The sequence below is a fragment of the Pseudorca crassidens genome, chromosome 20, assembly GCF_039906515.1.
Source record: "Pseudorca crassidens isolate mPseCra1 chromosome 20, mPseCra1.hap1, whole genome shotgun sequence".
Classification (NCBI taxonomy): domain Eukaryota; kingdom Metazoa; phylum Chordata; class Mammalia; order Artiodactyla; family Delphinidae; genus Pseudorca; species Pseudorca crassidens.
Window position 1 is genome coordinate 59,409,452 of NC_090315.1, and position 25,844 is coordinate 59,435,295.

General features: G+C 57.9%; 1 protein-coding gene across 4 annotated transcripts in view; it reads right to left on the reverse strand.

Moving 5' to 3' along the window:
* Positions 1–20,426, reverse strand: part of C20H16orf74 (chromosome 20 C16orf74 homolog) — a 28,715-nt gene extending 8,289 nt beyond the window's left edge. The window contains exons 1-3 of one of the 4 annotated variants that reach the window (XM_067718219.1): positions 20,352–20,426; positions 18,990–19,046; positions 11,696–11,740 (exon numbers count right to left, since the gene is read on the reverse strand). In XM_067718219.1, coding sequence (XP_067574320.1) covers positions 11,696–11,723 — 28 coding nt within the window. In that variant the 5' untranslated portion in view covers positions 11,724–11,740; positions 18,990–19,046; positions 20,352–20,426. Of the gene's footprint in view, positions 1–11,695; positions 11,741–18,934; positions 19,048–20,351 lie in introns of those variants that run through there. The other 3 variants (XM_067718220.1, XM_067718223.1, XM_067718224.1) reach the window with 3 other exon arrangements.
* Between the last annotated feature and the right edge of the window lie 5,418 nt (positions 20,427–25,844).

Sequence of the window (25,844 nt, forward strand, 5' to 3'; positions counted from 1 at the left end):
AGCCTAGGGGTCTGACTGTTACACGCATTTCGCAGGTGAGGAAACCACAAAACCCGCCTTGCAGTGCACACTCAAGAAACACAAGCTGTTATTATTAACATGATATTCTAACCTTAGCACTTATTCACCGACGCAGCCAATTCTGAGCACCACCCGCCCTCTGCGTGCAGGTCAGGGACCTTGTCTCATCCCTGCAGTCACACAGCTGTCTGTGGAGTGACTCTGAAAAGATATTCCTGGTTCCAACTTAACACTCAAAGGAGACCCTTCCTCCTCATTGGGTTGGAAGGGCCACGGGCTCGGGAAGGAGGAAAAACCGAATCTGAGTCTCGGTCCTCCTGCTTCCCTTCTGTCACTTCCCCGAGCCCGGCCTGCTCAACTGCAGGGTGAGGGGATGCTTCCTTTCCCCTGCAGCGCACGGATAAAGCCCGCAGCACAGAGCCAGGCCCAGGGGAGATGCTCAGTCCACAGGCAGCTACTGTGCACCTACTGTGTGCTGGGCATTGTTCCAGGTGCTGGGGACACAGCAGAGAACAAGACCGTCTCAGCAGATACTTCTCTGCTTCTCCCATCACACACTGACTTCCTCTGCCTCTTGCTTCAGGCCCCAGCAGCAAACCAGGACCCCAAAGAGTTCAGAGTAGGCTGGAAAAAATAACGAGGGTCCCCTCTGATCCAAGCCATTGTCGGGAGGGGCCCACATGGATGATCTACGACAACAGGGCTCCCGGGAGGCCAGGGTCTGTGTGAGCATTTCGCAGGGATTATTTGGTCCTTCCAACGAGGCCCATCTTCCAGATGGACACCCTGGGGCACAGAGAACTCACAGGGGATTTGACACACAGCCTGTCCTCCTGGGGGCCAGGAAGCAAAGAAACCCGTTGCAGAGCCCGGGTCAGTGATAGGAGCAAGCAGCAGATGATGGCAGGGAGGGCTCTCGGGTGGGCAGCAGCACACACAAAGGCCCTGGGGCCAGGCGGAGACTGGGGCTGGCACTAATTCCTCGGAGATGACCGGGTGTCTGGATTTAGTGCAGGTCTTTCAAAAAACACAAATGGACAAATGCCTCCGAGGGTTCCAGATGCACTTAATCTTTTTCTTCTTTTTTTTTTTTAAATTCCAATTAAGGGGAAAGCCTTGCATTATTACGAACGAGGCCAGGGCGGATGGATGGGGGTTTTACCATTTCTCGGCAGCCCGGGCCCAGCGGAGATGGCAGTGGATGTTTTAAATCTCTTTTTAATTAAGGGAAAAGCCCCAGCTTGCGTCAGGGATGAGCTACTGAAGAGAGAAGCTGGGAGGAGGAGACAGAGAGCAAGAAGCTTCACCACGGCCAAGTGGGAAGTGTATTCACCTCTCCGACAGCAACCAACCGCCTCCCTGCCTCTGCTGGACTCCGCAGTCCCTCCCCTCCCCACCAGCCCTGCCGGTCCTGGTGGGCGGGCCTTTCTCCTCCTCACACCAGCCCCTTGGGAAGGCTTCTCCGGGGCCAGCCCGGCTCCATCAAGTCTCCACTGTGTGATGGGCAAGCAGCCCTGGCCCCAGCCCTCAGTCTTCTGGCCTCTAAAATGGACTCAAGTGTAGGCCTGGGGACTTCCCTGGTGGCATAGTGGATAAGACTCCGCGCTCCCAATGCAGGGGGCCCAGGTTCGATCTCTCATCAGGGAAGTAGATCCCACATGCATGCCGCAACTAAGGAGCCTGCCTGCTACAACTAAGACCCGGTGCAACCAAATAAATAAATATTAAAAAAAAAAAAAAAGAGTAGGCCTGCCCTCAGAGGATGACGGAGAACTGAAGGCAAAGAAAATCCACAAAGCCCTTGATGCCTGCCTGAGCCGCGGGAAACGCGTGACGTGTGTAGCGCTGGGTCCTCAGCCTCGGCGCTGCTGGCGACTGGGGCCAGGTTATTCTTTGTGGTGGGGCCGTCCTGTGCTCTGAAGGGGGCTGACCGGCCTCCTGGCCTCCAGATGCTGTAGCTCCCGCACCGGTGACAACAAAACGTGTCTCCAGACATGGCCAAGTGTCCCCTGGGGGCAGGGTTGTCAGATGAGATTCAGGACAAATAATTTGTTTTAGTATATGTCCCATGCTACATGTGGGACGGACGTACGTATCCTAGGCAATTAGTCCTCGTTTATCTGAATTCAAATGTAACTGGGCATCCCATTTTATGTTTTTTTTCCCTCCTAAATCTGGCAACTCTACCTGGTGGGGGGCAAGATACCCCAGAGCTGAGAACCACCGTCAGAGCTGTTACTAACTGAGACGTTATTTGGGTACTTCAGAGCAGGTGCCTGGGAGCAGGTGGTTTCCTTTGTCCCGAGGGGCTCCACTGCACATCTGCGTGGCTGGAGCCACGGGAAGTGGCTCGAGGATGACCTGAGCCAGAGGACTGGTCTCCCCAGTTCGCCCTTCACCGGCTGTGCGGGCTGAGCAAGCTTCTTAACTTCTCTGAGCCTGTGTTTCCTCAGCTGCAAAGAGGCTGCAAGTGGCGGGCCCCTTGGTGGAATAAAGATTTGAACCTTCGCCCTAGATACTAACCCATAACCTGCAGGGCTCTCGTCAGGACATGTGACATCAGGCAGAAGGTGTCTGGGGCAGCCTGGCTAACAGCAGGGGGCCAATCGTTATTAATGCTATTAGTAGTTATTACTGCTATTAATAGGATATTGGGGTTATTCATGTGCAAATAGGCAAGGAGATCCCAGTTAGTCCCAGAGGAAGGAGGTGGCTGGCGTTATCCAGGGCAAACCGGGGAGCACCTGGGGGAGTCCGGGCCCCGAGGATAGGGACGTGTCCGCCAGCTGTGGGCAGCTGAGGCCTGAGAGGGGTGCAGATGGGCAGCTAGACAGCAGAGCGCTCCAAAGCCGGGGAGGCAACAACGGCTGCCTCCGAGCAGGTGGCTGGGAGGGAGGTGAGAGGAGCCTGACTTATTACTACATATTCTCTTGCACATTTTACGTGACGTTTTACACATTCAAAAGATAAAATAATTTAAAAGAGAAATAAAACATCTTCTGAGGAGGGGTGGACATAGACAGATTTAGGAGGTGGCATGGGGAAATGGGGGTGGCGGGGCATTCCTGCTGCAGGAAAGGTCTGATCAAGTTGAGGAGGCGAGACAGTAAAAAGGCAGTGAAAGGGCCGGGGGGAGAATTCGGAGTACAGGCCTGGAGAGGCAGGGAGGGGGATGGGAACGCCACCAGGAACACTCCTTCTCCCTTGAATCACTGAGGAGCGTGGCCCAGCGTGTGGTCGCAGGAGCCCAGGAAGCTGGGAGTCAACCTCACAGAGTCCTGGGCAATGGGGTCGAGCTGGTCTCCCCAGGCCAGAGACACGGGCAGCTGGAAGAGACTCCGGAAGGTCCATCTGAGTCCTGCTCTCACCTCACTCCCCAGCCACCCAGCTCTTTTTCACCTCTTCACTTGGAGACAGCCATGATTACTGTTTTCTTGTGTCTCCTTCCAGAATATTCTATGTATATACGTGCAAATATGTTCCCAGGCATGTGCCTCTTCTTTTTCCAATACAGGTGGTGGCAACAGAGCCACTGTTTTGCACCTTGTTCTTTTCACTTCACTGCAAGAGTTGGAAATGGCTCTCTATCCGTTCAGACAGAGCTGTCGGTCCTTTTTTCACAGCCGTAGAGTATTCCCCTGCACGGCTCACCCTTCTGACCCACAGGTGGGAAGCCCACGGCTGGGCCCTCAGAGTGTGTCTCATGGAGCCGAGGCCGGCTGTGGCGGGTGGCTGTGACAGGGGGCTCTGGCTAAAAGGACAGGTGTCCTCAGTGCTAGGCCCTTCCTGTCCCACAGCGCCTGGTCTGAGCCTTCGGCCCATGTAGATGCTGGGCTGTGCGGCCCAGACCCACCCCCCAGGGCCAGGCTAGTCCCCAGCGGCCCGGATGCTGCCCGCGGCTGGCTCACAGTTCAGCCCCTCCCAGGGCCTACCCTCAGCCCAGGAAAGGTGTCCACCCAGCTGGGTGGAGCTGGGGTGAGGCAAGCAGGGCGCTTAGGGTGCACAGCTTAAGGAGGCACCTGCTCTCGGGGCCAGCCCTCCCCAGTAGGTGGCCAGGCAAAAGGCCTGTCCCCCGCCATCCAGGACAGCTCCGCAGGGCCACTCAGCTCCCAAACTCCCATGGGACAGGCGGAAGCCCAGCCCCGCCCTCAGCCGGCGTGGCTGCCCACGGTAGGCGTTGATGCCACAAGCGCTCGCCAGGCCGCAGGTCCGTCCTGCTACCTGGGACAGACTGAGGACAGCTGTCCATTTGTGTGCTGGACTCCCAGGCAAGTCAGTGACCTCTCAGGGTGGACACCAGGATCACTTACTCTTGCTTTGGCCGTGGAAGGCCTGGCCCACGGTCATAAATAAAATTTCAAAGCCATTCCAAAAGGGAAGAAAGCTTATGGGCGCATCTTAGCACGTCTGCGTGCGCACCTTAGCACGTCTGCGTGCGCACCGCACCCCGGGCCGCAGTCCCAGCTCCTGGCACGCCTCTTCCCCTCCAGCAGCAGCCCTGACTCGGGTGGGGTCTAACTCTGCCTGTTTCACAGTTAAAAACAAAAAGCACTGATTCAGGGAGTGCTTGAAGACCCTCAGCCAGGTCACACGAGCCAGCTTCACACCCACCTGTCTCGGGCCCCGCGAAGCCCGTGAGGCAGAAGCATTAGGATGGGCGGGGGGCGGGGGGGGGACGGCCAGAGGTGGACATGGGGCAGCTCCGTCCTGGCCCAGAATCACGTCTACACCCCAACCGTGAGGCTGAGGAACCACGGCCCAGGAGGCAGAGAGGAATTCCACAGGCCCGGGCCAGCCGCGTGGCAGCAGCTCATAACTGGTGAACACGGCCCTCGCCCGGGAGTCCTAAGCAGTGCCAGGTCCCTGTCCACTGAGAGCAGCAGAGCCAGGCGGCGGGTCCAGCCCCACCTCCCCACCTCCGTGTCCCGTCCCCGCCTTGCTCCGTCTGGCCTTCATTCCACAAACACTTCTGCAGCACCTCGCCCAGGCCAGGCCTGGAGGAAACTGCAGGCACGGCACCAGGCGGCAGGGGCTCCTCGTGTCCGGGGTGCCCGGTCAGTTCCCGAGGCCCTCGGGGCCCCAGCGCGGCCACATTCTAGCCGTGTGACCTGGGGCACAGAGCTTCACCACCCTATGCCTCGGTTTCCCCCTCCCTACCCGGGGGGGCATGAGCAATCGTCCTCAGAGCCTTGCTGAGCGGATGGCAGGAGATGCGGGAAGGCAGGAGTGGACCTCCCTACTGGGCCGAGGGGCTGAGAGGGCACAGCGGCCCCGGCCACCCAGGGACAGGCCTGGGAGGGTCCCACATCTTAGTGAAAGTCGAGAGGGTGTTCATTCCGCAAACATTTACTGTGTCCCTACTGTGCGCTGACCCACAGCCGGGAACAGGGCTCCAGGGATGAGTAAGGCTGCGTGATTCCTGACCCCGTGGAGCCCCGAGAATAAGGAGGAGACAAAGGTTAATCCCGGGTGGGCCCCAGTTAGGGACCGAGCCGCGGGCCCTCCCTCCCTCCTTTGGAAGGAGGCAGGTGCTGGGTTTAATAAATTCCTGGCGTGAGCCAGGAGGGCCGACAGCTCTCCCCCGGGAAGGGGCGGGGCCAAGCTAAGCCCCATCTGCTTCAGCGTTTAGAACAGGCTTTGAAAGCCCACCCCTCCTCTGAGTAGGCTGGGGGTCTCCTAGCCCCCCGAGCCCTTCTCCCGGTCAGAGATCTGTTCAGAAGGTTCCAGAACAAGCCCTGGATTGGAGCCTGCATCCCTGAAGCCCAGTCAAGCTAGCCTGGCCCTTGTCACCTTTGGGTGTCAGTCTATACCTCAGGCCCACCAGAAAAGCAAGGGCACGGGCCCCAGACAGTGGTTCTCACCCCAGGCTGCACAGGACAATCACCTGGGGAGCTTCTTCCAAACTAAATCCCGGCGCTGGGCAGCACACCAGGGCTGCCCCCTCCTGTAGGCACCGTGAGTGATCCTGGCGTGCAGTGGAGGATGAGACCGCTGCTCTGCAGTGATTCCAGTGCCTCCGATTACTCGGAAAAGACATTCTTGATACAACGCTCAGCTCCCATGGCCGTGCCTGTCCCAGGGACCTCCATTCCCCCTGCTTGGCCCCCGCCCCTGCCCCCAATTCCAACCACATTTGACTCTTCGCTGCTCATCAGCTCACCAAGCCTGTTCCGGTCTCAGGGCCTTTGTTGCTGTTCCCTCTGCCTAGACACTGTTCCCTGCGTTGCGTGGCTGGCTCCAGTGTCGGCACTACAGAGAGGCCTTCACTTACCTCAAGTCCCTCTATTGCACCTCTTTGTTCAACCCCCTTTGCAGCTCTCACCACAAAGTCTACCAGCCCGGGTCCCGTGTTCACACATTCATTTCTGTCCCCTGTACGTGGAGGCAGGGGAGCCGTGCTTGTCGCTGCCGTGTCCCTGGACCCAGTGCAGTGCCTGGCACGTGGCAGGCGCTCAAGGACCGTTTGCCGAACAAATGAAAAGTCACACAGGAGCACAGCTCTGGCCTGGGCCTCTCCTCCAGGGGAAGAGAGCGCCTGCTGTGTGTCGGGCTCTGTTCCAGGGTGCGCAGGGGTGGCGAGGTTAGGGACACCCCAGGATCTCCACAGGCCCATTTCACAGGTGGGAACACTAAACCTCACTAAATTAAGATATTGAGCCTTGGCCACTCTCTACCTCGGGGTGGATCCCACCGTGTGGCCTTCCCTTTAAAAGTACGGAGCCAGCACGGTTCTGAAAACTGCTCAAGATGTATTAGCCAAACGAATGCCTTTGGTTCCTACCCTTGTGTTGCGCTCCTGTCCCCGAAGATGACTAAACCCCAGCTTCCTCCAGCCCCATCCGGCCAGAGCAGTCCTAGGTCTGCCCACCCGCCATCCCCCTTCAAACCCTCTGACACCTTCCTGCTTCTGGCGTTTGCCTGGGGAGTGCGTGTGGCCTGGGACACGGTCCCGTCCCACTCTTTCGCAGGCCAGCTCCGCCAGGCGTGCGGCTTCCTCAGCGGTACCACCCCCGGGCTGGGTGGGCTGGGTGGTGCTCTCTGTCCTAGCACAGAGCAGCTTGTGCTCGGACGTCTGTTCCAAGTAACGTGCATCTCCTCCTTACTTTCTGGGCTCCAGGGGTTCAGTGACCGTGACCGCCTTGCTCAGCCCTGAAGCCCTGTACACCCGGCTGTGGGTCGGCACACAGTAGGGACACAATCAGTGTTTGTGTGATGAACAATCTCTCGACCAACTCTGGACCCCGCTGCGGGACAGCTGGAAGCATGTGTTTGCACTCGAATGGGGCAGTGCGGGGTGACTCTCACTTTTGCTGTGGTCCGGGGCTGGTCTCGGGCCTCCAAACACCAATCAGAAAAATCGGCATCGTAACTGCCACCTCCCGACCACCCAAACCTGGATTACGGGGAGCGGAGGCTCTGAGCCCCAGAAGGGAGCCGGGAAAGATGCCCGAGCAGTCAGGGCCCCCAGTGCCCAGTGTCCTGGGGAATGCACCTGTGTCCTCCTCACTCCCCACCCTCAACGTGATCATACACCCCACAAAACAGACTCTACAAAAGCCCCAACATCAGCCGAATCTCTACAGTGAGGCATCCTCAACGCACCTGACCTGTCCTCCTCAGGACAGTCAAGGCCACCAAGACAAGGAACTTCTGAGACACTGGCCCAGCCCAGAGGGGCCTAAGGAGACGTGATGACTAAACGTAAGGTGGGTCCCAGATGGGCTCGGGGGACAGGATAGGGATGTTCGGTAAAAACTAGGAAATTAGGATAAAGCGTGGACTCTAGTTAAAATAATGTTATCTGTATCGATTCGCTGACTGTAATGAATGTACCACACTAACGCAAGATGTTAAGTCCAGGCTTCAGGTTGGGGACGCCCCGCTGAGAGCCACACGGCCCCATCATGTTTCCTGGCAGTGCCACCTGAGGCCGACCGGGACAGACATGCTCAGAGAGCAGGAAAAGCACTCCCCCCTCCCCACCGCCTGCAGAGCCAAGCCCCTCCTGACCGGCCCTGGGGCCTCAAGCCTCGGTCCCTGTGCCTCGGCCTCCCCATCTATAATGTTACCTACGTTGTCCAGCTGTAGTTGAGGACGAGATGAGCAAACTGGGGGAAGACGCTCAGGGAACAGGGCCCGGATCACGGGGACAGACACGCCAGCCCTTACGTGAGAAAGTGCGAGGGAGGTGCTCTCTGGACGGCGGACCGTCCCCACGGGTCACAGCTGCTACAGCCAGGCCCTTGAGCACAAGGCCCCCACTCAAAGTGTCCCGCTGTGCCCACCCTCCTCTGGAACCAGAAACAAAAGGACTTGGGCCCAGCTGTGCTGCTGTCTCCCATGTCACACTCTCGTGATCGCCCACCTTGGGCTGAGTCTTTATTGCCAGACAGGCAACGAGCACGTTCTAAAAATAAGACAGAGAGCTACGTGCTTGTCCCACACGCAGGAGGCTCAGAGGTGAAGTGACTTGTGGTGGGCGGAGTAGAGTTCCCTCCAAATTCACATCTACCCAGAACTTCAAAATATGACCTTATTTGGAAATAAGGTCTTTGCAGATGTAATTACTTAAGGATCTTGTGACGCAATCATCCTGTATTTAAGACTGGCTTTAAGTCCAAAGATGGGTGTCTTCATAAGACAAAGGGGAGAACAACGTCTTTCTAAGAGAAAGGACACAGGGAAACACAGGGGAGGAGGCCGGGTGAAGACGGAGGCAGACGCAGGAGGGATGCGGCCACAAGCCAAGAACGCCTGGAGCCCCCAGGAGCCAGAAGAGGCAGGAAGGATTCTCCCCTCGAGCCCCCAGAGGGAGCACGGCCCTGCTGACACTCTGATTTCACACTTCTGGCCTCTAGAACTGTGAGAAAATAGATTTCTGTGGTTTTAAGCCCCCCAGTTTGCGGTAATTTGTTACAATGGCCCCAGGAAACTAAAACATCGTCTTCTAGGGTTAATGTGGAGATTTAGGAGAGCGTGTGGATAAAGCCTCTAGCTACAGTGGTCACTTCAAGTGTTGAATTAAAATGTTTTCCTCTGAAGACGCCATACCAGCGGAGGCTAAAGCTAGGCTTCAGGGACAGCCCGCCTGGGTTCCAATCCCACCTGGGTCCCAGCTGTGTGGCCCCGGGCAACTACATGACCTCTCTGTTCCTCAGCTTCCTCACCTGGAAACTGGGAATCCTAGAAGTACTCACTTCGTGGTGGGAGGAGGGATAGATGACTTGACCCACTCAGAAGGCACAGAAAAGGGCCTTGCCTGGGCCAAGACCCCAGGAAGAAGCCACCATTTATCCATATTACTTGACCAGGTCATTCTGATTTCTGGAATTTACCTCAAACAAATACTAATTTTAAAAAGTTAGAAAGCAAAGATGATCAAAATGACATGATCCACGAAAGCAACACGCTGGGAACAACCCCAAGACCCACCCTTGGCAGAAGTGGACACACACAGGCATTAAAGAATCGTGAAAGTGATACTGGCTGGAGACGCGCAGCACTCGCACCCAACATTAAATAAAATATAAACAGAAGACGGTGCGCAACTGCACGTCCGTCCCAGCACCAACAACCAGGCGGAAGCACACCTGTGGGCAGCGAGGGAAGGGACACGGATAACCGTGAACTTCACCGGCGCAGGCATCCAGTCCTCTGCAGTTCCCCGTAAGAAAGAGGTTCCCAAGAGGGAGAGGACCCAGGGCTCCTGGGCTGGGGGGCCTGGGTCATCCTGGTGAAGCACAGGGAGAGGGGTTCTGCGCTCCCCCCACCCCCTGTGCCCTGAGTCACACCTAACCCTGTGTGGGCCTCCTCACCTCCAGAGACCAAGGCTGGGGGGGTGGGGCTGGGGGAGGGAGAAGGCGGTGGGCCAGCTCCAGAGCGCCAGTGAGGAAAGATGCATGAGCGCCCCTCGCTGGGCGCCACCAGCTCCCGTACCCCTCCCAGCACCCAGCTCCGTCGGGGCCCTTTGAAAAGCTCCCAGCCCAGGGGCACCCGGCCTGCTGCCCGGGCTTCAGTCCTGCAGGTGGGGGGCTCTCCCAGGGATCCTCAGCAGCTGTAGCTCCTGGGTCTCCTCCCCTGGCCGACCCCCAGCCTCGGGCTGGAAGGCAAGTGGTCCCCAGAGGCCCCTCCAGGACCTCGGTTTGTCAAAGATGTCCTGACACACAGCCAAGTGTGGAAGCAGCCCAGTCTCCATCAAGGGATAAATGGATAAACCAAACGTGGGCTACACACACCACGGAATATTATTCAGCCACGGAAAGGAAAGCTATTCTGACACACCTGCTACAACATGGACGAAGCTTCCCCGTTATGCTGAGTGAAGTTACGCCAGACACAAAAGGACAGTGGCCGTAGGATTCCACTTATGTGAGGCACCCGGAGGGGGCAAATTCAGACACGGAAAGTAGGCTGTAGGGGTCAGGGCTGGGGGAGGGGAAGGGTGAGTCAGGGTTTAATGCGGACCGAGTTTCAGTTGGAGAAGACGGAGAAGTTCTGGAGACGGATGGTGGGTGATGGTTGCACAAAAACGTGAATGTACTCGATGCCACTGAATTGTATGCCTAAAAATGGGTAAGATGGCAAATTTCATCTAATGTGTATTTTACCACAATCAAAAACCAAAACAAAACGCTTGTCCTGAACGCCTCCTCTGTGCCCGGCACTGGGGAGACCCACAGCAAAATCTAAGGGAAAAGCGTCCTTGAGCGCCAAGCGTTCGGAGCTAACCCTCCCGGATGCCCGCTCGACAAACACCTCCCCCCGCTCGTCCAGGGGGACCACTGCTCCCCACTGGCCCCCAGTCTTGGAGGAGCTGTCCGTCAGGAGGCCCTGCCTCCCTCCGAGGGCCAACCAGAGGCTCAGTGGAGCTCACTCAACCCAGCTGCAGGACTTGAAGGCTGGTCCCTCATCCTGGGGGGGCCCCTCCCATACCTCCTGACTTCCTGTGCCAGAGGATGGAGCTGGGGAAAGGCCTGAGACAGGCAGGAGGGGAGTCAGGGGCTGGTGGGTGTGCTGTACGTGGGCAAGGGGCCACCAGGGCGACTCCCAGATTTCAGGCTGGGGAGACGTGGGGTGGGAGCATTCGTCACCCCATAATGAGATTCGCGTGGGCCGTGTGGGTCTGAGGTGCCCTTGAGACATCCAGACGCTGGTCCGAAGGGTCCAGAGCACGAGACAGAGGTCTGGGCTGCCTCCGCCGGCGCCCGTATCACCCCTCAATGACTCAGTGTCCTAGAACTTTCTCCCCGCTGGCCTTTCCCCTCTCCCAGCCCTCCTTCCCCGGCACCCGGCAGGTGGGACCACCTATCTCAGTGATAACAGGCCCCTCGGGGTGGACAGCAAACACCCCCGTGCGGGCGTGGCACCTTCCTCCAGGACCTCTTACCCCCTGACTCTGCACAGCCTGGGATTCATCCCTCCGAGGGGCCAACCAAAGCGTGGGGGGGCCCTGGGACGTTCCCCCATCACTCAGCTCCAGGGAAGCGGAAGGCCTGGAGGAGCGCTCAGCGCACTCGCACGGCGCCTACTGCGCACAGGTGCTCCTTTACTGGGCGTGCACCTTCCATCTCAGGGACGGCAACACTGGGGTCTCAGGGTCCACTCTCTCTCCTGCCTCCCCCCACCTCCCCCGCCCCGCCCCCCTTAAGGGCTGGAGGGAGAGCCACCCGCTTACCTTTCAGGCAGGTCAGCTTCAGCCCCATGTCGGTGCCTCTGCAGCCTGAGGAGAGGAGAGGCTTGTTTGTATCGGCCACGCGTGTCCAGGCCCCGCCCCCGGCCTGATGGGTGCACAACAGGAAGTAGCAGCGGAGAGAAGCCGCGGCCGAGGCGCTTGCCCGCTACAGCTGGGCTGCATTTGCTCAGAGCCCAGGGTGTGCTGGCGGAAAAAACTTTCAGGCGCCTCAAAGCTAAATATACCGGAGGAGGCCCAGAGCGGCGTAGGAGCCAGTGAAGGTGCCGGTGAGGCCTGGCCCGGGCAGATGAGGCAGAACGAGCAGAGCGTGGCTGGCTTTGGGGACAAGGGGGCCCTGAGCTCGCAAAATGGGTGTGCCTTTTGTTACAATGCTGCCCCTCTTCTAAAATGCAAATTCTTCAGAGATCTAACAGATGAAGGGACCCCAGTCCCCTGTTAAAATTTCCCAGCCCGTTCCCACGATCTCCCTGCAAGGGGATGGTCCTAAGCATTCCGACTAGTTGATGGGTGGACAGAGGCAGCGGCTCGACACTCAAGCCTCGGGTGCGCCCCTGGGAGGTGCTATCACTGCCCCCGTTTTACGGATGTGGAAATCGAGGCTCAGAGAGGTGTCAGCAGCTGCCTGAGGCCACTCAGCTTACTAGAAGGAGTGGAGCTGGGATTCCAAGCTGCTACTGCCCTGACCCCCGCCCGCCCACAGGGGTCTGTGAGGCTCTTGCAGGCTCTCTGAGAGGGTGAAGTCGGGGATCCCTTGCCTCCCAGGGCACCTGTGTGCTAGGCTGGCAGCGGCGGGGGGTGGCCGCGAGCAGCGCCCACACATGTCTGACGGGCCCTTGTGCTCGCAAGCCCGTCGTCTCTTTGTCCTGCACGAGGCTGAGACCCAAGGCAGGCGCCCCTGATGGCCACCTCTGGCTTTGCCAGCTGTCCCTGGATTCACCCCAGCCCCTCCTTGCTTTCTCTGCCCCGCTTCGCTATTCCTTGGGCTCAGACCTCCCAGCCCCCTTCCCTATTTCCCTTATTGATACATTTCTTGCACATTTCCCATCCTGGCATCTGGTCTCAGAAGACCCAACACAAGTGGATTCAAGGCCACATGGGACCCCGCACCTCAATGTAGGCAAACTGGCAGCAACAGAGGTGTGTTGCAGGAACAGAATGTACCACGGCCCAGAGGACAAGAGGGGCGTGGCCCACGGGAGGAAACAGAGGGTGGGGGTGGGGGGGCGGGCAGGTACAGGCCACAGAAGGGCCAAAGCTGAGCCGGACCGTGGGGTCTCTGGAGGCTGGTTACACAGTTCAGAGGTTCTTCTGAGCGCTCCTAGGAGCCTCCACATTCTAGGGGGCTGTGCAGGCCCGTCTCCTCCCCCCAGGCCCTCGCTACCAGCAGCCCTGGCACCAAGAGCTTGTTAACAATGCAGCATCTCAGCTCTACCTGGATGCACTGAGCCAGAATCAGCATTTTAACAAGGCCCCTCGAGGTCAGAGCAGCTCGGCTCTGGGCCAGAAACTGTGGAGCCTGAGTGGTGAAGACAGCGGGGCAGTGAGGGTACGGAGGGGGAAGCAGCTGGAAGTTGGGGTGATGCACAGGCTCAGGCTTGTGAGAGGGCTCGGTCTGCAGGAGGGGCCAAGATAAAGGCTTCAATTTAGCCAGGTTGAACTTGTGGGCCGGTAGGAGGTGGACAGGAGACGTCCACTAGGGGATGGACTGGGGGACTAGGAGGGAGGGAGGGGGAGGGGGAGGGAGAGAGGGAGAGAAAGGGAGGGCGGACAGACAGACACCTTGGGGAACAGATTCAGGGCAGCTGTGTGCTAAGGGAAACGTTTCCCTGGCTGGGACCCGAGCCTGGCTCAGCCATGTGACCGCAGGCAGGTTTCTCAACCTGCCAAGCCTTCACTCTCCTTATCTGTAAAACGGGGCTGATGCGCGTGCAATGGTGTCAACTGGGTGTCGGGAGGGGGCGACTGCGAAAGGGCTTTGCTCCGCGCGGCGCACAGCAAAGGTCCCAGAAGCGTGGGCTGCCGTTATTTCTGACAGTGATGGAGGGGAGGGAGGTGGTGTTTTCCCACTGGAGCCTCTTCTCCAGGGCCGCACCGCTCAGAGCTGCTCCCGGTCAGGTCAGGTCGGGTCGGCAGCTCCAGCACCCCCACGGGGAGGCTGTGAAAAGCGTAGGCTCTCAGACCCCGCCCGCCCGCACGCTCAGGAGCTGCATCCCAGCAAGAACCAGGTGATGTTCTGAGCAGGTGAGAGTCGGTCGCCAGGCGCTTTCCAAAAACACAGAGGCCTGGGTCCCTCCCCCAGAGATTCCTGGTAATTGGCCTGCGGTGCGGCCTGGCACTGGGATTTTCAAAAGCTCCCGGGGTGGGGGGCAGTGGGGGCACTCTAGTGTGCAAGATGAGATGCCAGGGAGAATGCATCCTTCCTTAGGAGAAAGGGGGACTGGGGCTGGAGGAGAGAGAGCCCCAGAGCAGACCTATGGGAACACTGGGCACCTTTCTGAGCATCCGCTCTGTGCCCAGCACCCTCCAGAGAAACTTGACAGAGATTCACGGTCAGTCAAGGCTCACAACAGCCCGGTGAGATTGGGACCGTTCCTACCCTCACTTTGCCAATGGGGAAACTGAGGCACCAAGAGGTTATTAGTTAACCTGCAAAAAGGTCGTACGGGGAGCAGATGGTGGGCTCGGAATTTCAAGCCAACCGCAGGGCTTACCTCCGTCGTCTCTGCCCACCCCACCACTCTCCCCCAAGCTGGGTCTCCTGCCCAGCGGTCTGCCCCTGAGGTCGGGACCCCTGCTAGGCACACTTAACATCACAACTGTACAGACGCTGTGCTCAGCACTCTGATTCCACAGTCTATGGCTCTTCCATTCTGTCTCAGCTAAGTGCTGGCCACAACCCATCCAATAGAGTTTACAACACATCCCAGTGCAGGGTTTATAAAACAGTGATTCGCGCTGAAGTCCTCATTGATAAAGTGATGTCAGGACTTTGCTGTCAAATACAACAGAAAAACAGCGGCTGTGCTGTGGGGGGGGCTGGGGACGCCATTTGCTGTTGAAGCTGGGACATGGGAGTTCGTGACATACTTTTGTGTCTGTCTGAAAAGTAATAAAATGGTCAAAAGAAAGACAACTGCCTAGGAGGTGACGGTATGAGGCCAATGTCGAGTTTTCTGATTTTGATCATTGGGCTGTGTTTTGCAAGAGACAGTCCTTGTTCTTAGGAAACACACACTGAAGTGTTCAGGTTCCAGGGCCATCATTTCTGCAGCTTCACTCACAGAGTTCGGCCAGAAATCTTAACGGGCCTCAAGCCCATAAAGCAACGGTGGGCAAACGGTGAAGGATACACAGTAGCACCTCCTCTTCCCGCAGGTTGTCTGCAAGCTTGAAACTATTTCAAGAGAAGCATTCAACAAAGGAAAGGAAAGCAGAGTGCAGCTCAACCAGAGTTACCCAGCCCCCGCAGCTGGAGCATCAGATCGGGCTTTCCTACAACTTCTCTGATGTGGCTGGAGGGGCAGCCAGGGACTGCAGCTCTGGCTGGGGGAAGGCGCTGTGTCACACTGTTCCTCCCAGAAAATAGTCCTGAATTGACGGGTTTTATCCCCAAAGTTGTCTTGTGACCTTAAAAATACCTATCTCTGCAGGCTTCCCTGGTGGCGCAGTGGTTAAGAATCCGCCTGCGGTGCAGGGGACACGGGTTCGAGCCCTGGTCCGGGAAGATGCCACCTGCTGCGAAGCAACTAAGCCCGTGCGCCACAACTACTGAGCCTGCGCTCTAGAGCCCGCGAGCCACAACTACTGAGCCCGTGTGCCACAACTACTGAAGCCCACGCACCTAGAGCCCGCGCTCTGCAACGAGAAGCCACCGCAATGAGAAGCCCGCGCACCGCAACGAAGAGCAGCCCCCGCTCACCGCAACTAGAGAAAGCCTGCGTGCAGCAACGAAGACCCAACGCAGCCAAAAATAGATAAATAGATAAATAAATGTCTATCTCAAAGCACTCAGGGAAAGAAAGAAGAAAGCAGGAGGGAGAGGACCTGGCAGCCTGGATTCAGGGGACACTGGGGGACAGGAAGCCGTGCCAGGGTCAGGTAAATGTCGCATCAGGAGGCCTTGTCTACGTGTAGTGATTCTATTTCTGGTTTCTAGAACTCCCAAACGGAGTTTTCACTAACCGACTTTTCTTATCCCAGTGCACATTGCTGTAACGCCCCACAGGGGCAGAAGGAAGGTGGGAGTGGCTGAGAGGAACTGGGAGTCTGTGCAAGCTGTGTGACCTTAGGCCAGTCATTTCCCTCTCTGAGCCTGAGACGCTGATGCTCTGCCTCCCAGGCTCTGTGTCCTCATCAGGCATCCGGGCCCAGCCTCCAGGACAGGGCCTGGGACAGGTGTCACCGTCATCATCACCTCACTGTCAAGCATACATGTCATCATGTCACCGTTCAGCACCCTCTGAGGGTGCTGTGTGGGAACAGAACCAGGGGCACCCTGCCACGTGGTCCCGGATTCCGAGGTGTGGCCTGTTGCAGCAGAAGGAATCGTTCCCCAGGGTGATTTATGCAGGACTGTGGGCAGAGCCCCACCCACTCTGCTCCCTTCGTGAGTGGGCTGGGGGGCAGCCCCCCGCAGGGATGGAAGATGCTTTTGTGGGAGACACCCCCGTACGTGGGATGGGATGGGATGTCTGGCGATGAGGGAGGCAAGCCTGATGCTTCATCTGTCCAAACGGTAGCCACACCGACACCTAACCGTGGGGAGTGGGGCTATATCCCCCCAAACGCCACCATCACAGCTGACAGGTGTCAGGCTAATGTACAAGAGTTCCTAACCCTGACAACACCCCACGAGATAACATCATGCCCATCCCCCATGTACACAGGAGGGAACGGAGCTCCAAGCGGTCAAGCGGCCAGGGAGCCGCAGCCCCTAGCCCGGCTGATCTCGCCACACCGCAGCCCCTAGCCCGGCTGATCTCGCCACACCGCTTAAGTGTCTATCATTCTACTCGCGGAGGTCTACACCGTCTGAATTTGTTACAACGATACACATTTTTGTAATTAGAAAATAAAGATTTAATGGGCAGAAAGGAAAGATTTCACGAGAGGGGGCCCCCTTAGCTTGGCACTATGGTAGGGAAGCAGTCGGACCCAAGAGAATTGCTAGTTTAGGTATAAATGTTCTCTCTTTTCACACATTCGCAGGAGTGTGAAAAACCTCCCTTTCATATTGAATCGGGGTCTGTTTATGTTCCATTCAAAATATCAGATTGTTACTTATTTGCACAACAGCCTGAGTTAGAACAGGTTCTTTCTTGCACCCAGGCATAAAAATCTCCCTACCGCCAAATGGCCACGACAGGATCCTCTCTGGTGACAGGGATGGGCAGCGAGTGATAAAAACTTACGTCCTCCTGCAGGGGGTCTGCCCCTCCCCTGAGAGGTGGAGAGAGAGATGGGATATCTGCTGCTTTGCACCCCACACGGCCTCTCTAAAGCCATGGGGAAAGGACACACCTGGCCAAGGTGTCCGTTGCTGTCTTTATAGCCGCCTTGCAGGTAAGAGCCACAAACGACCAGCTCGCAGCCGTGAGTGCTGGCCAGCTCACCCCCTGCAGGTTTGCAATACGAAGAGAACAGTCAACAAATGTGTTCTCTGCACAGAGTAAAAAGTAAAGAAGATGTAGCCCTGTGTACCGGAGACACAAGAACCACCCCAGGGCCGAAGGCACCCTGCTTGTAGAATTCCGGCCAAGGTCGGCTGAGTCCCTTCAGTTTCTGCTTTGGTGGATCATGGAGGTTGGGCTGTAGAGGATGAAATAAAACCCCTCCCGGCATGAATCCTGCAGATCTGGAACTGGAACTGGTCAAATAAAATACAGGATGCCCGACTACTGCATGGGACATACCCCCACTAATCATCATCTATCATTTATCTGCCATTCACGTGGAACTGGGCATTTAATTTGCTAAACCTGGCAACCCTACACAAAGGCTGTCACCTGGGTTTCCCAGATGAGGCCATGTAGAAAGGGAAAGTCAGTGAAAGGCAGCGTCGGGCTAGAAGCCTGAACTTGGTCTCTGGGGAGTCAAGCTCCCAGATGAAATCAGAGTAGCTCTGTGGAGGTCATGACTCAGCCCAGGCACAGGGCCTCACACCCTGAACCAAGATCTCACTTGAGGACCAAGGAGAGGCCAGGTGTGAAGAATCATAGCTGAGGAATGTGACCCTTTGCCTAGGTGGGTGGACCCACCAGAGCAGATGGAATCAGGTTCCCCTCCCAGCTGGGGGAGTCTGGGCAAGCTCTCCGTGCCTGTTTCCTTACTGCAAACACAGGGGAGACGTACTAACAGACTGGCCAATCAGGGCTCCCAGCAGGCACGCGACACATCTTGGTTTTCTTCCTTTTTTAAAAAATGCACTTTCCTTTTGCAACAGGATTAGAATTCCTGCAACACCAGCCAAAGGGACTGTGCTGGGAACAGATGCTACGAGCGTTAACATGCTTCCCATCCTGGTACACAGAGTGCAAACACGAGCCTCTCCCTGGCTTTAGCCCACACACCTGCAGGAGGCCTGGCCCACAGCTGCTTGCCGACGGGAAGCGAAAGAGGATGGGCCTGGGGGCGGGGGCAAGGTGCCCACCAAAATCCCCACCCGCTTCGCTGTCACCCGGCAGGGTCTTGGGCCACCTGGGGTCTAGCCATGGCCTTCCGCTGACTGCCCATGTAAGTCTGAGCACAATACTAGCCCACTGCCACCTCGGGGCCTCTGGGAGATTAAACTCAACACTTAGGATCTGTGCAACTTTCCCTACGTTATACATCAATAAAAGTGTTTCAAAATAAGGGGTATTGTACTAGAAGTTAGGCTAATGGTTAATTCGTCATGGGTTAAGTAGAAAACATGTCATTGTTTTTACAGCAACCTTGAAGTTAGGAGTCACAAACTCCTAATCACTCCCTGCAGGTTTGCAGGGCAAAGAGAAAAGTAAACTATTGTGTTCTTTGCACCAAATAAAAAGTACCTACAATGTGGCACTGCCTGTGGTACACACAGAACCACCCACGGCTCCCAGGGGAGACTGCGGCTCCATGGGGTACGAGTGGGTTCCTGTGGAATTTCTGGTTCTTGATCTGGGTGTACACTTTTCATGTCTACACGTTACTGTGTGTATATTATACATTAACAGTATTTTCATGGGGGAAGGCTTGTACCTGGTGGTCCTACGCCGTGAGGGCTGGGGGTCCACGGCCCGGCCTTGCCACTTACCGCCCGCGCGTGACCTTGGATCAGTCACTTTATCGTTACAAGCCTCTGCGTCCTCATCTGTAAAATGGAGATAACAGCATTAGGTCAGAGAATGAACACAGAAAACGCAGGTGATGGCTACCATCATTTAGTGCTCAATAAACATGAAATAGCACCGCTGTCTTTCCGTGGCCACCGAGGGGAAGTCCACAGGTGTTCTCAACCTCAGGGCCCACGGAGGGCACCCCACTGGCCAAGAGAAAGGCTTCCAGGGAGAGGAGATTAGCCTGGTGGAGGTTTCAGCCTCCTTGGGGCGGGCAGAGGGATTAAGTCTTTCCATAAATACATGGCCTCCCTCCCATCCAGGGTGGGGACACAGAACCCAAGGTGGGTGTGGCCTGGACAGGTAACACGGTGCTTTCTGGAGTTAACCTGGCCTGGGACAAGGGCTCCCCAAGCGCCCCTGGGGGCTGTGCAGGAAACCCTGGAGCCTGCCAATCCAGGTGGGCCACTCCGAGCCTCAGTTTCCTCATCTGTAAGATGGGGTGTTTTTTCACAAAGGCTGCACAATCACAGGAGCGTTTCCACCGGGCTGCCTTCACCTCCTCGTCCCCCACCCCCATCCTCAGTGAGACAAGGAGGCTCAGCTTGCACAGACTTTTCTGAGCCGGGGAGCAGTCTGAGAGAGGTCCCAGCCGCCCTGACCCCGCCCACCAGGCTGGCCACGCCGGGCTACAGGTCAACCTTTGTAAGGAGTGCCTCCCCCCAGGTCCGCTGAGCTCAGCAGGCCGGGAGAGTCGCGAGTGCGTTCACACTCAAATCTCCCTTCGAGATTGCAAACCTGCTTTGATGCTCTGGGAGCGAAGGGGGCCCCTAAGTGAGGCGGTTCATAAATAATATATTCTGAAATACTCGATAGAGGGGAAATGGTTCCTCTCGAGGCCTCCTGCCCCCACCCCCCGCCGGGCTCCTTTCCAGCTTTCAGGAGTGGCGGTCTGGTCCGTCCCCCAGGAGCTCTTGACAGCGCGGGGTGGCAGGTGGGGAGTGGGGGGCCGGAGGCTTCCACGCGCGGGGACACACCCCTCCCCCGACCCGCCCAGTCTTAAGCTGCAACACGGCCGGAGGAGGCCCAACTCTCCCCAAACCCGCGTATCCGCAGAAAAGTCTGCAAGAAGTTGGAGGGGCACGCCCGAGCCCGCGGGGGTCCCCCGCCGCCCCCCGGGGCCCCCGCCCGCCCCAGGGACGCCACTCCCGCCGCGGGGGCTGGCGGGGCGTGGACGCTGCTCGGCGGGGCTGCGGCTCTCGGGAAGAGCGGCGTCTTCTAGAAGGGTGGGGTGGGCAGCGCCGTGCCAGGCACCGGGGAGCGCGGCGCAGGGCACTCACCGCTTCCTGGTGGGCTCACTGTGGGGCCCGCCCCGGCGCCGCTGGCGGCGGCGGCCGGGCTCGAGGGGCCGCGGCGACAAGCCTTCAAGAGAGAGCAGCGGAGCTCCTGGCCCGGGCCGGGTAGCGCGCTGGAGCGCCGCTCCGCCCCGGCCGGCGCTCGGGGCAGCCGCCGCCGCCGCCGCCGTCGCCGCGCGCACGCCTCCCACCGCCCCCTCCCTGGCCCCCGAGGGCGGTGCTGACGGCGGCCCCGCCTCGCCCGCGGGCGCCGGATCTCACCGGCCCGGCGCGGGGGCAGAGCGGGTACCGCCCGCCGCCTCCTTAGGGAGCGGGCCAGGGGTGCGCCGGGCGCCCGCGCCTCCGGCCTCGCGGACTCCCCTACCCTCCTTAGTTTCCTCTCGCCCCGGCCCGAGGGTGAGGTCGAAGCGGGGGAACCCAGGGAAGGTCTGGGCCGCGGCCCGGGAGGCGCTCTCGGCCGCGCGCCCCTTCCGAGGCTGGGTGCCGGGTCCCCTGCGGCTGTGCCCCCCCAGCCCTGGGTGGTGGAAGTTGAGCCTCGGGGTTCCCTCCACACCGGACGCCTGTGCTTGAGGGGGAGGGGGGAGGTGTGGGGCTCCAGCATCTCGCCACCCCCACCCTGGGCCCTGGGGACACGTTGACAGTACGCACCCTCTCCCCACCCCGGCTAGTCGCTGGCCTGTGGGGCTTCAGATGGCCCTCGTGATCAGAGGGCAGCTTCCCCGGTGTCAGCGTCTGGCCCTTTGGCTCGCCACACATGCTTTTGCACCCCACTTCTGGGGGTGAACCAGGGGGCGCGGCCCAGCTGGAGGGTGTTAGGACTTGCCTCCTGGCCGCTGGGCCGCCTTCGGGTTTCTGAGGACGCCCAGCTGGTAGTCATTACCCAGTTCCCAGAGGTGTGGGTGCAGAGGCCTTTTACCAAGTGGGTTTCTCAGGAGGCCTCCCACAGAGAGGAGACCTCTGCAGGCACCTACCCAGCGTGCCAGGAAGAACAAAGCCAACCCCTAGCAAGTGTTTCCCATGTCATTGTCACAAGCCTGTCCGGCCAGCTCCGTCTTACAAGCCCAAGATCCCCACACCCCCTGCTCTGTGTCCTTCTGGAGGCTTCGAAAGGGAAACTGAGTCTCAGAGCAGGACAGTGACACCCCTTCTGTGAATGCAGGGAAGCATGGGTTGCAGGAAATAAGAGTCAGCGCCCTAGCCGTGTTCTCCCTTTGAGTCATTCCTAAATAAGAGTCAGCGCCCTAGCCGTGTTCTCCTTTTGAGTCATTCCTAAAGTATTACAATCTTTTGGTTCCCCTGAGCGTATCCAGTCCAGAGGGACAGGCAGGAAATGTATCATGTCCCCCCCCTCCAAATAGAAGGACAGAGGTGGGGGGCAGGGTTAGGGGCTGGATGTCCCCCCACCCGTCCCCGTCCCTGCCTTCCGCCTCGGGAGGGAAGGTGGCCTGCGAGGGTCCTGTGCCCTGGTTCCTCCCCAGGGAGCTGTGGGGCAGGGCTGCTTCGCATCGTCTCCTGTGATGGTGGCAACAAAGGCGTGGGGAGGCCTCCAGAGACGGCGGGCACAGCCAACCACATTCTTGTCACGGAAGCGAGGCCCCTTCTGCCGGCCGAGAAGCCCTGAGCAGGCCGAATGCTGGGCACTGGTTGTGACATCAGCCTGTCTCTGGGCCCCAGTTCCCACAAGGAGAAATGGCGACCCATTGATTTCTTTTTTTTTATACAGCAGGTTCTTATTAGTTATCTGTTTTATGCATATTAGTGTACAGACCATTCATTTCTGTAAGCACTTTTTGAGCATCTATTCTGCGCCGGACACCGGGTACCGCAGTGAACAGCATAACTGGCACTGACTGAGCGCTCCTTAGGCACGTGGCCTGCTGTCACCGCCTGCTCAGGACAGCCCTGCTCTCTCCATTTCCCAGGTGTGGGGCCCACAGCAGAGGGAGGCCACAGGTCATCCCGCCGCTGAGTGGTGCGTTCCGACCTGTGCCCTGCTCTGCTGCCCCAAGCAGGGAGAGGAGCGGCCAGGCTCAGCACTGGGGGAGGGGATGCGGGGCTCATGTGAGGAGGTCCAGGCGGATGTGTTTCGTGGACTGTATGGGGTTGAGATAAGGAATGGAAAGAATCCAGTTTAGTTTGCCTCCTCCCTCAGGAGGCCTGAGAACAGCGGGGTTTGTGCCCCAGGCTCAGGAATTCTCAATGTCAGCACTTGGATGCTGGGGCTGGATAATTAGATCTGCCATTGGGGGGCTGCCCTGGGCACTGTAGCCATTGGGGGGCTGCCCTGGGCACTGTAGGTGCTGGCCAGCATCCCTGGCTTCCACCCACTAAAGGTCAGTAGCATAGCCCCCTCCCCAAGTGGTGACAACCAAAAACCTCCCCAGAGGTTGCCAGGGGACACCCTGGGGGGCACGACTGCTAGTGCCTTGAGAACTCCTGAGAGTATTCCAGTGGGTTCCAGCCCTGGCAGCATGCCAGGATCCCCGAGGGTGGCGCTTAACCAATAAATAAATACAAATGGATGAAGCAAACACCCAGGCTCGGGTTCACCCCAGGGACCCTGACCTAATTGGTCCAGTTAGGGCCAAGGTATAGGTGTTTGTTCCGTAAAAACTCCCATGTACGTTAATCGGCTGATACCACGGAGAACCTCGATCTGAGGGTCAGAGCCCACTTGGAAGGATAGAGACTTCAGGCACAGATCTACCTAATGCAAATCTGTGCGGTCTGGACGGGTCCTGATTTGAACAAACCAATCAGAAAAATATATTTGTGAGATACTAGAAAATTAAACATAGTCTGGGTATTAGATCATATTAAGAAATTACTGGGACTTCCCTGGTGGCGCGGTGGTTGAGAGTCCGCCTGCCGATGCAGGGCACGCGGGTTCGTGCCCCGGTCCGGGGGGATCCCACATGCCGCGGAGCGGCTGGGCCGATGAGCCATGGCTGCTGAGCCTGCGCGTCCAGAGCCTGTGCTCCGCAACACGAGAGGCCACAACCGTGAGAGGCCCGTGTACCACAAAAAAAAAAAAAAAAAAAAAAGAAATTACTGGGACTTCCCTGGGGGTCCAGTGGATAGGACACCATACTCCCAGGGCAGGGGGCCTGGGTTCGATCCCTGGTCGGGGAGCTACGTCCCACATGCATGCCGCGACTGGGAGTTCGCACGCCACAACTAAGAAGATCCCGAGCGCCGCAACTGGGACCCGACGCAGCCAAATAAATAAATAATTTTAAAAAAGAAATTACTACTAATGTTAATAGCTGTGATAGTGATATCACTGTGTTTTCTAAAGCCCTTATCTGTTAGTGATCCATGTGGAAAAGTATGAGTGAATTAGTATGAAGATGAGGTTTGCTTTAAAAGACATGGAAAATAAAAAGGTGGCAGAGTGAGGGTGGGAGGGGTAGAGGGAGGTGAAAACAATGGCAAATGTTGATAATAGTTGAAGTTAAGTGGTGGGTACGTGGAGGCTTATTATACTATTCTCTTTACTTTTGTGTGTGTTTGAAATTTTCCAAAATAAAGTGGGTTTTCTTTTTAAAGAGAGAGCGCCCACTTGGACACCATTTTCCTGGCAGCCAGGTGAGGTGCCCAGGAAGTTGGTCCTGTTTTGGGGTGGGGGGGTAGAGGAAGCTGGTGGTGGGGACCCCACGGGCTCTGGAGGAGAGTTCAGCTCAGTGGGCTTACCTTGCACCGCGCACCTGTAAGTGGCTGCAGTGACTGAAGAGGAGGGGTCAGCCTTGAACCCACAGACCCTGGATATCAAGGCAGCAGCCCACACCTGTCTGTGATCAGAATCACCCGGAGCTTTGGGAAAAGGCAGGTGCTAGAGGCGGGGATTCCTCAGGCGTGGCTCCCGCGGGGTGGTGATTTGGGAAGTTGGGACCCTGATGCTTGTCCCCCAAAGCCCTCCCTTCTCAGCCCCTTGGTCTGCAGGGGACGCAGGAGAAAGGTAATTAGAGCAATTCCACCCTCTCCTCCCCTTGGGGACCCACTTCCTGTGCATGATTCTACAAGGATTCCAACGTGCACTGAGCACCTGCCATGTGTCAGAAACAGTTCCAGGCTCTGAGGATACAGGGAGTGAACGAGACAGTCCCTGTCCCCTATGGATGTCAGAGTCTAAGTGCTAAGGAGGGAAAACAAAACAGAGGAGCTAAAACTTTAGACGAGGTGGACGAGAACTCGCAGAAGGTGGCCTTTGAGAAGCCCCCAAAGGGAGCCGGGTCCCGTGTGAGTAACAGGAGGAAACGCTTGCTGTGATGGTTCTGGGTCCAGGGCATGGCCCATGGAGGGCAAAAAAGGACCATGTTTGTAGGACAGCTCCTCCTCCTGAGATGTCCTTCCCCCCTGCCCTTGTCCAGTTAGCTCCTCCCCGCTTTCACGGATCTAGGCAAGTGTCCCTTTGCCTGGCAGACCGCAGGCTGCCGTGGGTTCATCAATGCGATGACTGAAGGTCTGGGTCTCACTAGCAGGGAAACCCCCGGAGGACAGGGACCAGGTCCGCAGCACTGGCCTCACAGCCTCGGCCTGGGGCGCAGGGCCGAGCACAGGGCAGGCACTCCGGACACACATGTGGAACGCATTGGGGGTTTGAACAAACCAATAAAGAACGGCAAGTCCTTGGAAGGTTTCCGGGGACCGGAGGACCAGACGCATCGCAAGGAGAGCAGCAGGTGGACAGCCCATTCCCAAAGGGAACCATCTGCTTGAATGCCAAGCCAGGGGAGCTGCCTGGGGCAGCTGCTGGGGAGGGAGCGGCTGTAAGGTTGCCCAGCCCAGAACAGGGAGGAGGCAGTTCTGTCTGCACAGCCCCGCCCACCTGTGCCCCTTCTAGTTGCCAGCAAGGGGCAGCGTGGATGACGACAGCGGTGGAGGCCAGGCAGCACCGGAGCCACACCAGGGAGGGGACGAGAGGGAGCCGAGGGGAGGGGCAGGGCTGAGACGACAGTGCTCGCCCCGGACATTTTCTGAGCCTGGAAGGACATCAGGGTAGGCCCAAGGCTCAGGAGGGGCCGTTGCTGGCTAAAGACCATCCCAGCCCAGGACGCCTGTGAATAGGGGCGCTTGGGAGCCCCCAGCCGAGGCAGCAGCATGGGAGAGTGGGTGTCCTGCACCCACTGGACTGCCAGCAGACCGTGCAAGGGTCTGAGAAGCTGGGCCTTCCTAGTCACCACAGCATGACCTCCCCACGCCCAGAGAGCGCTACCCAGTCACACGTGGCATTGGAGGATTTCGGGCCCAGAGGGGCTCCACAAGCTGTCGAGGAAGGTGGGGAGCAGGGCTGGTGGGGGGGGGAGGGGGGAGATCGGTCCATTCACAACCCCCCAGGCCTCACCTGCAGCTAATTCCCTATTTGAGGCATGTCTGTGAAATTCAGTTTCATATTCAACAATCATTTGTTGATCATAGTGGTAGGTTAAAGAATTCAGTTTCATATTCAACAATCATTTGTTGATCATAGTGGTAGGT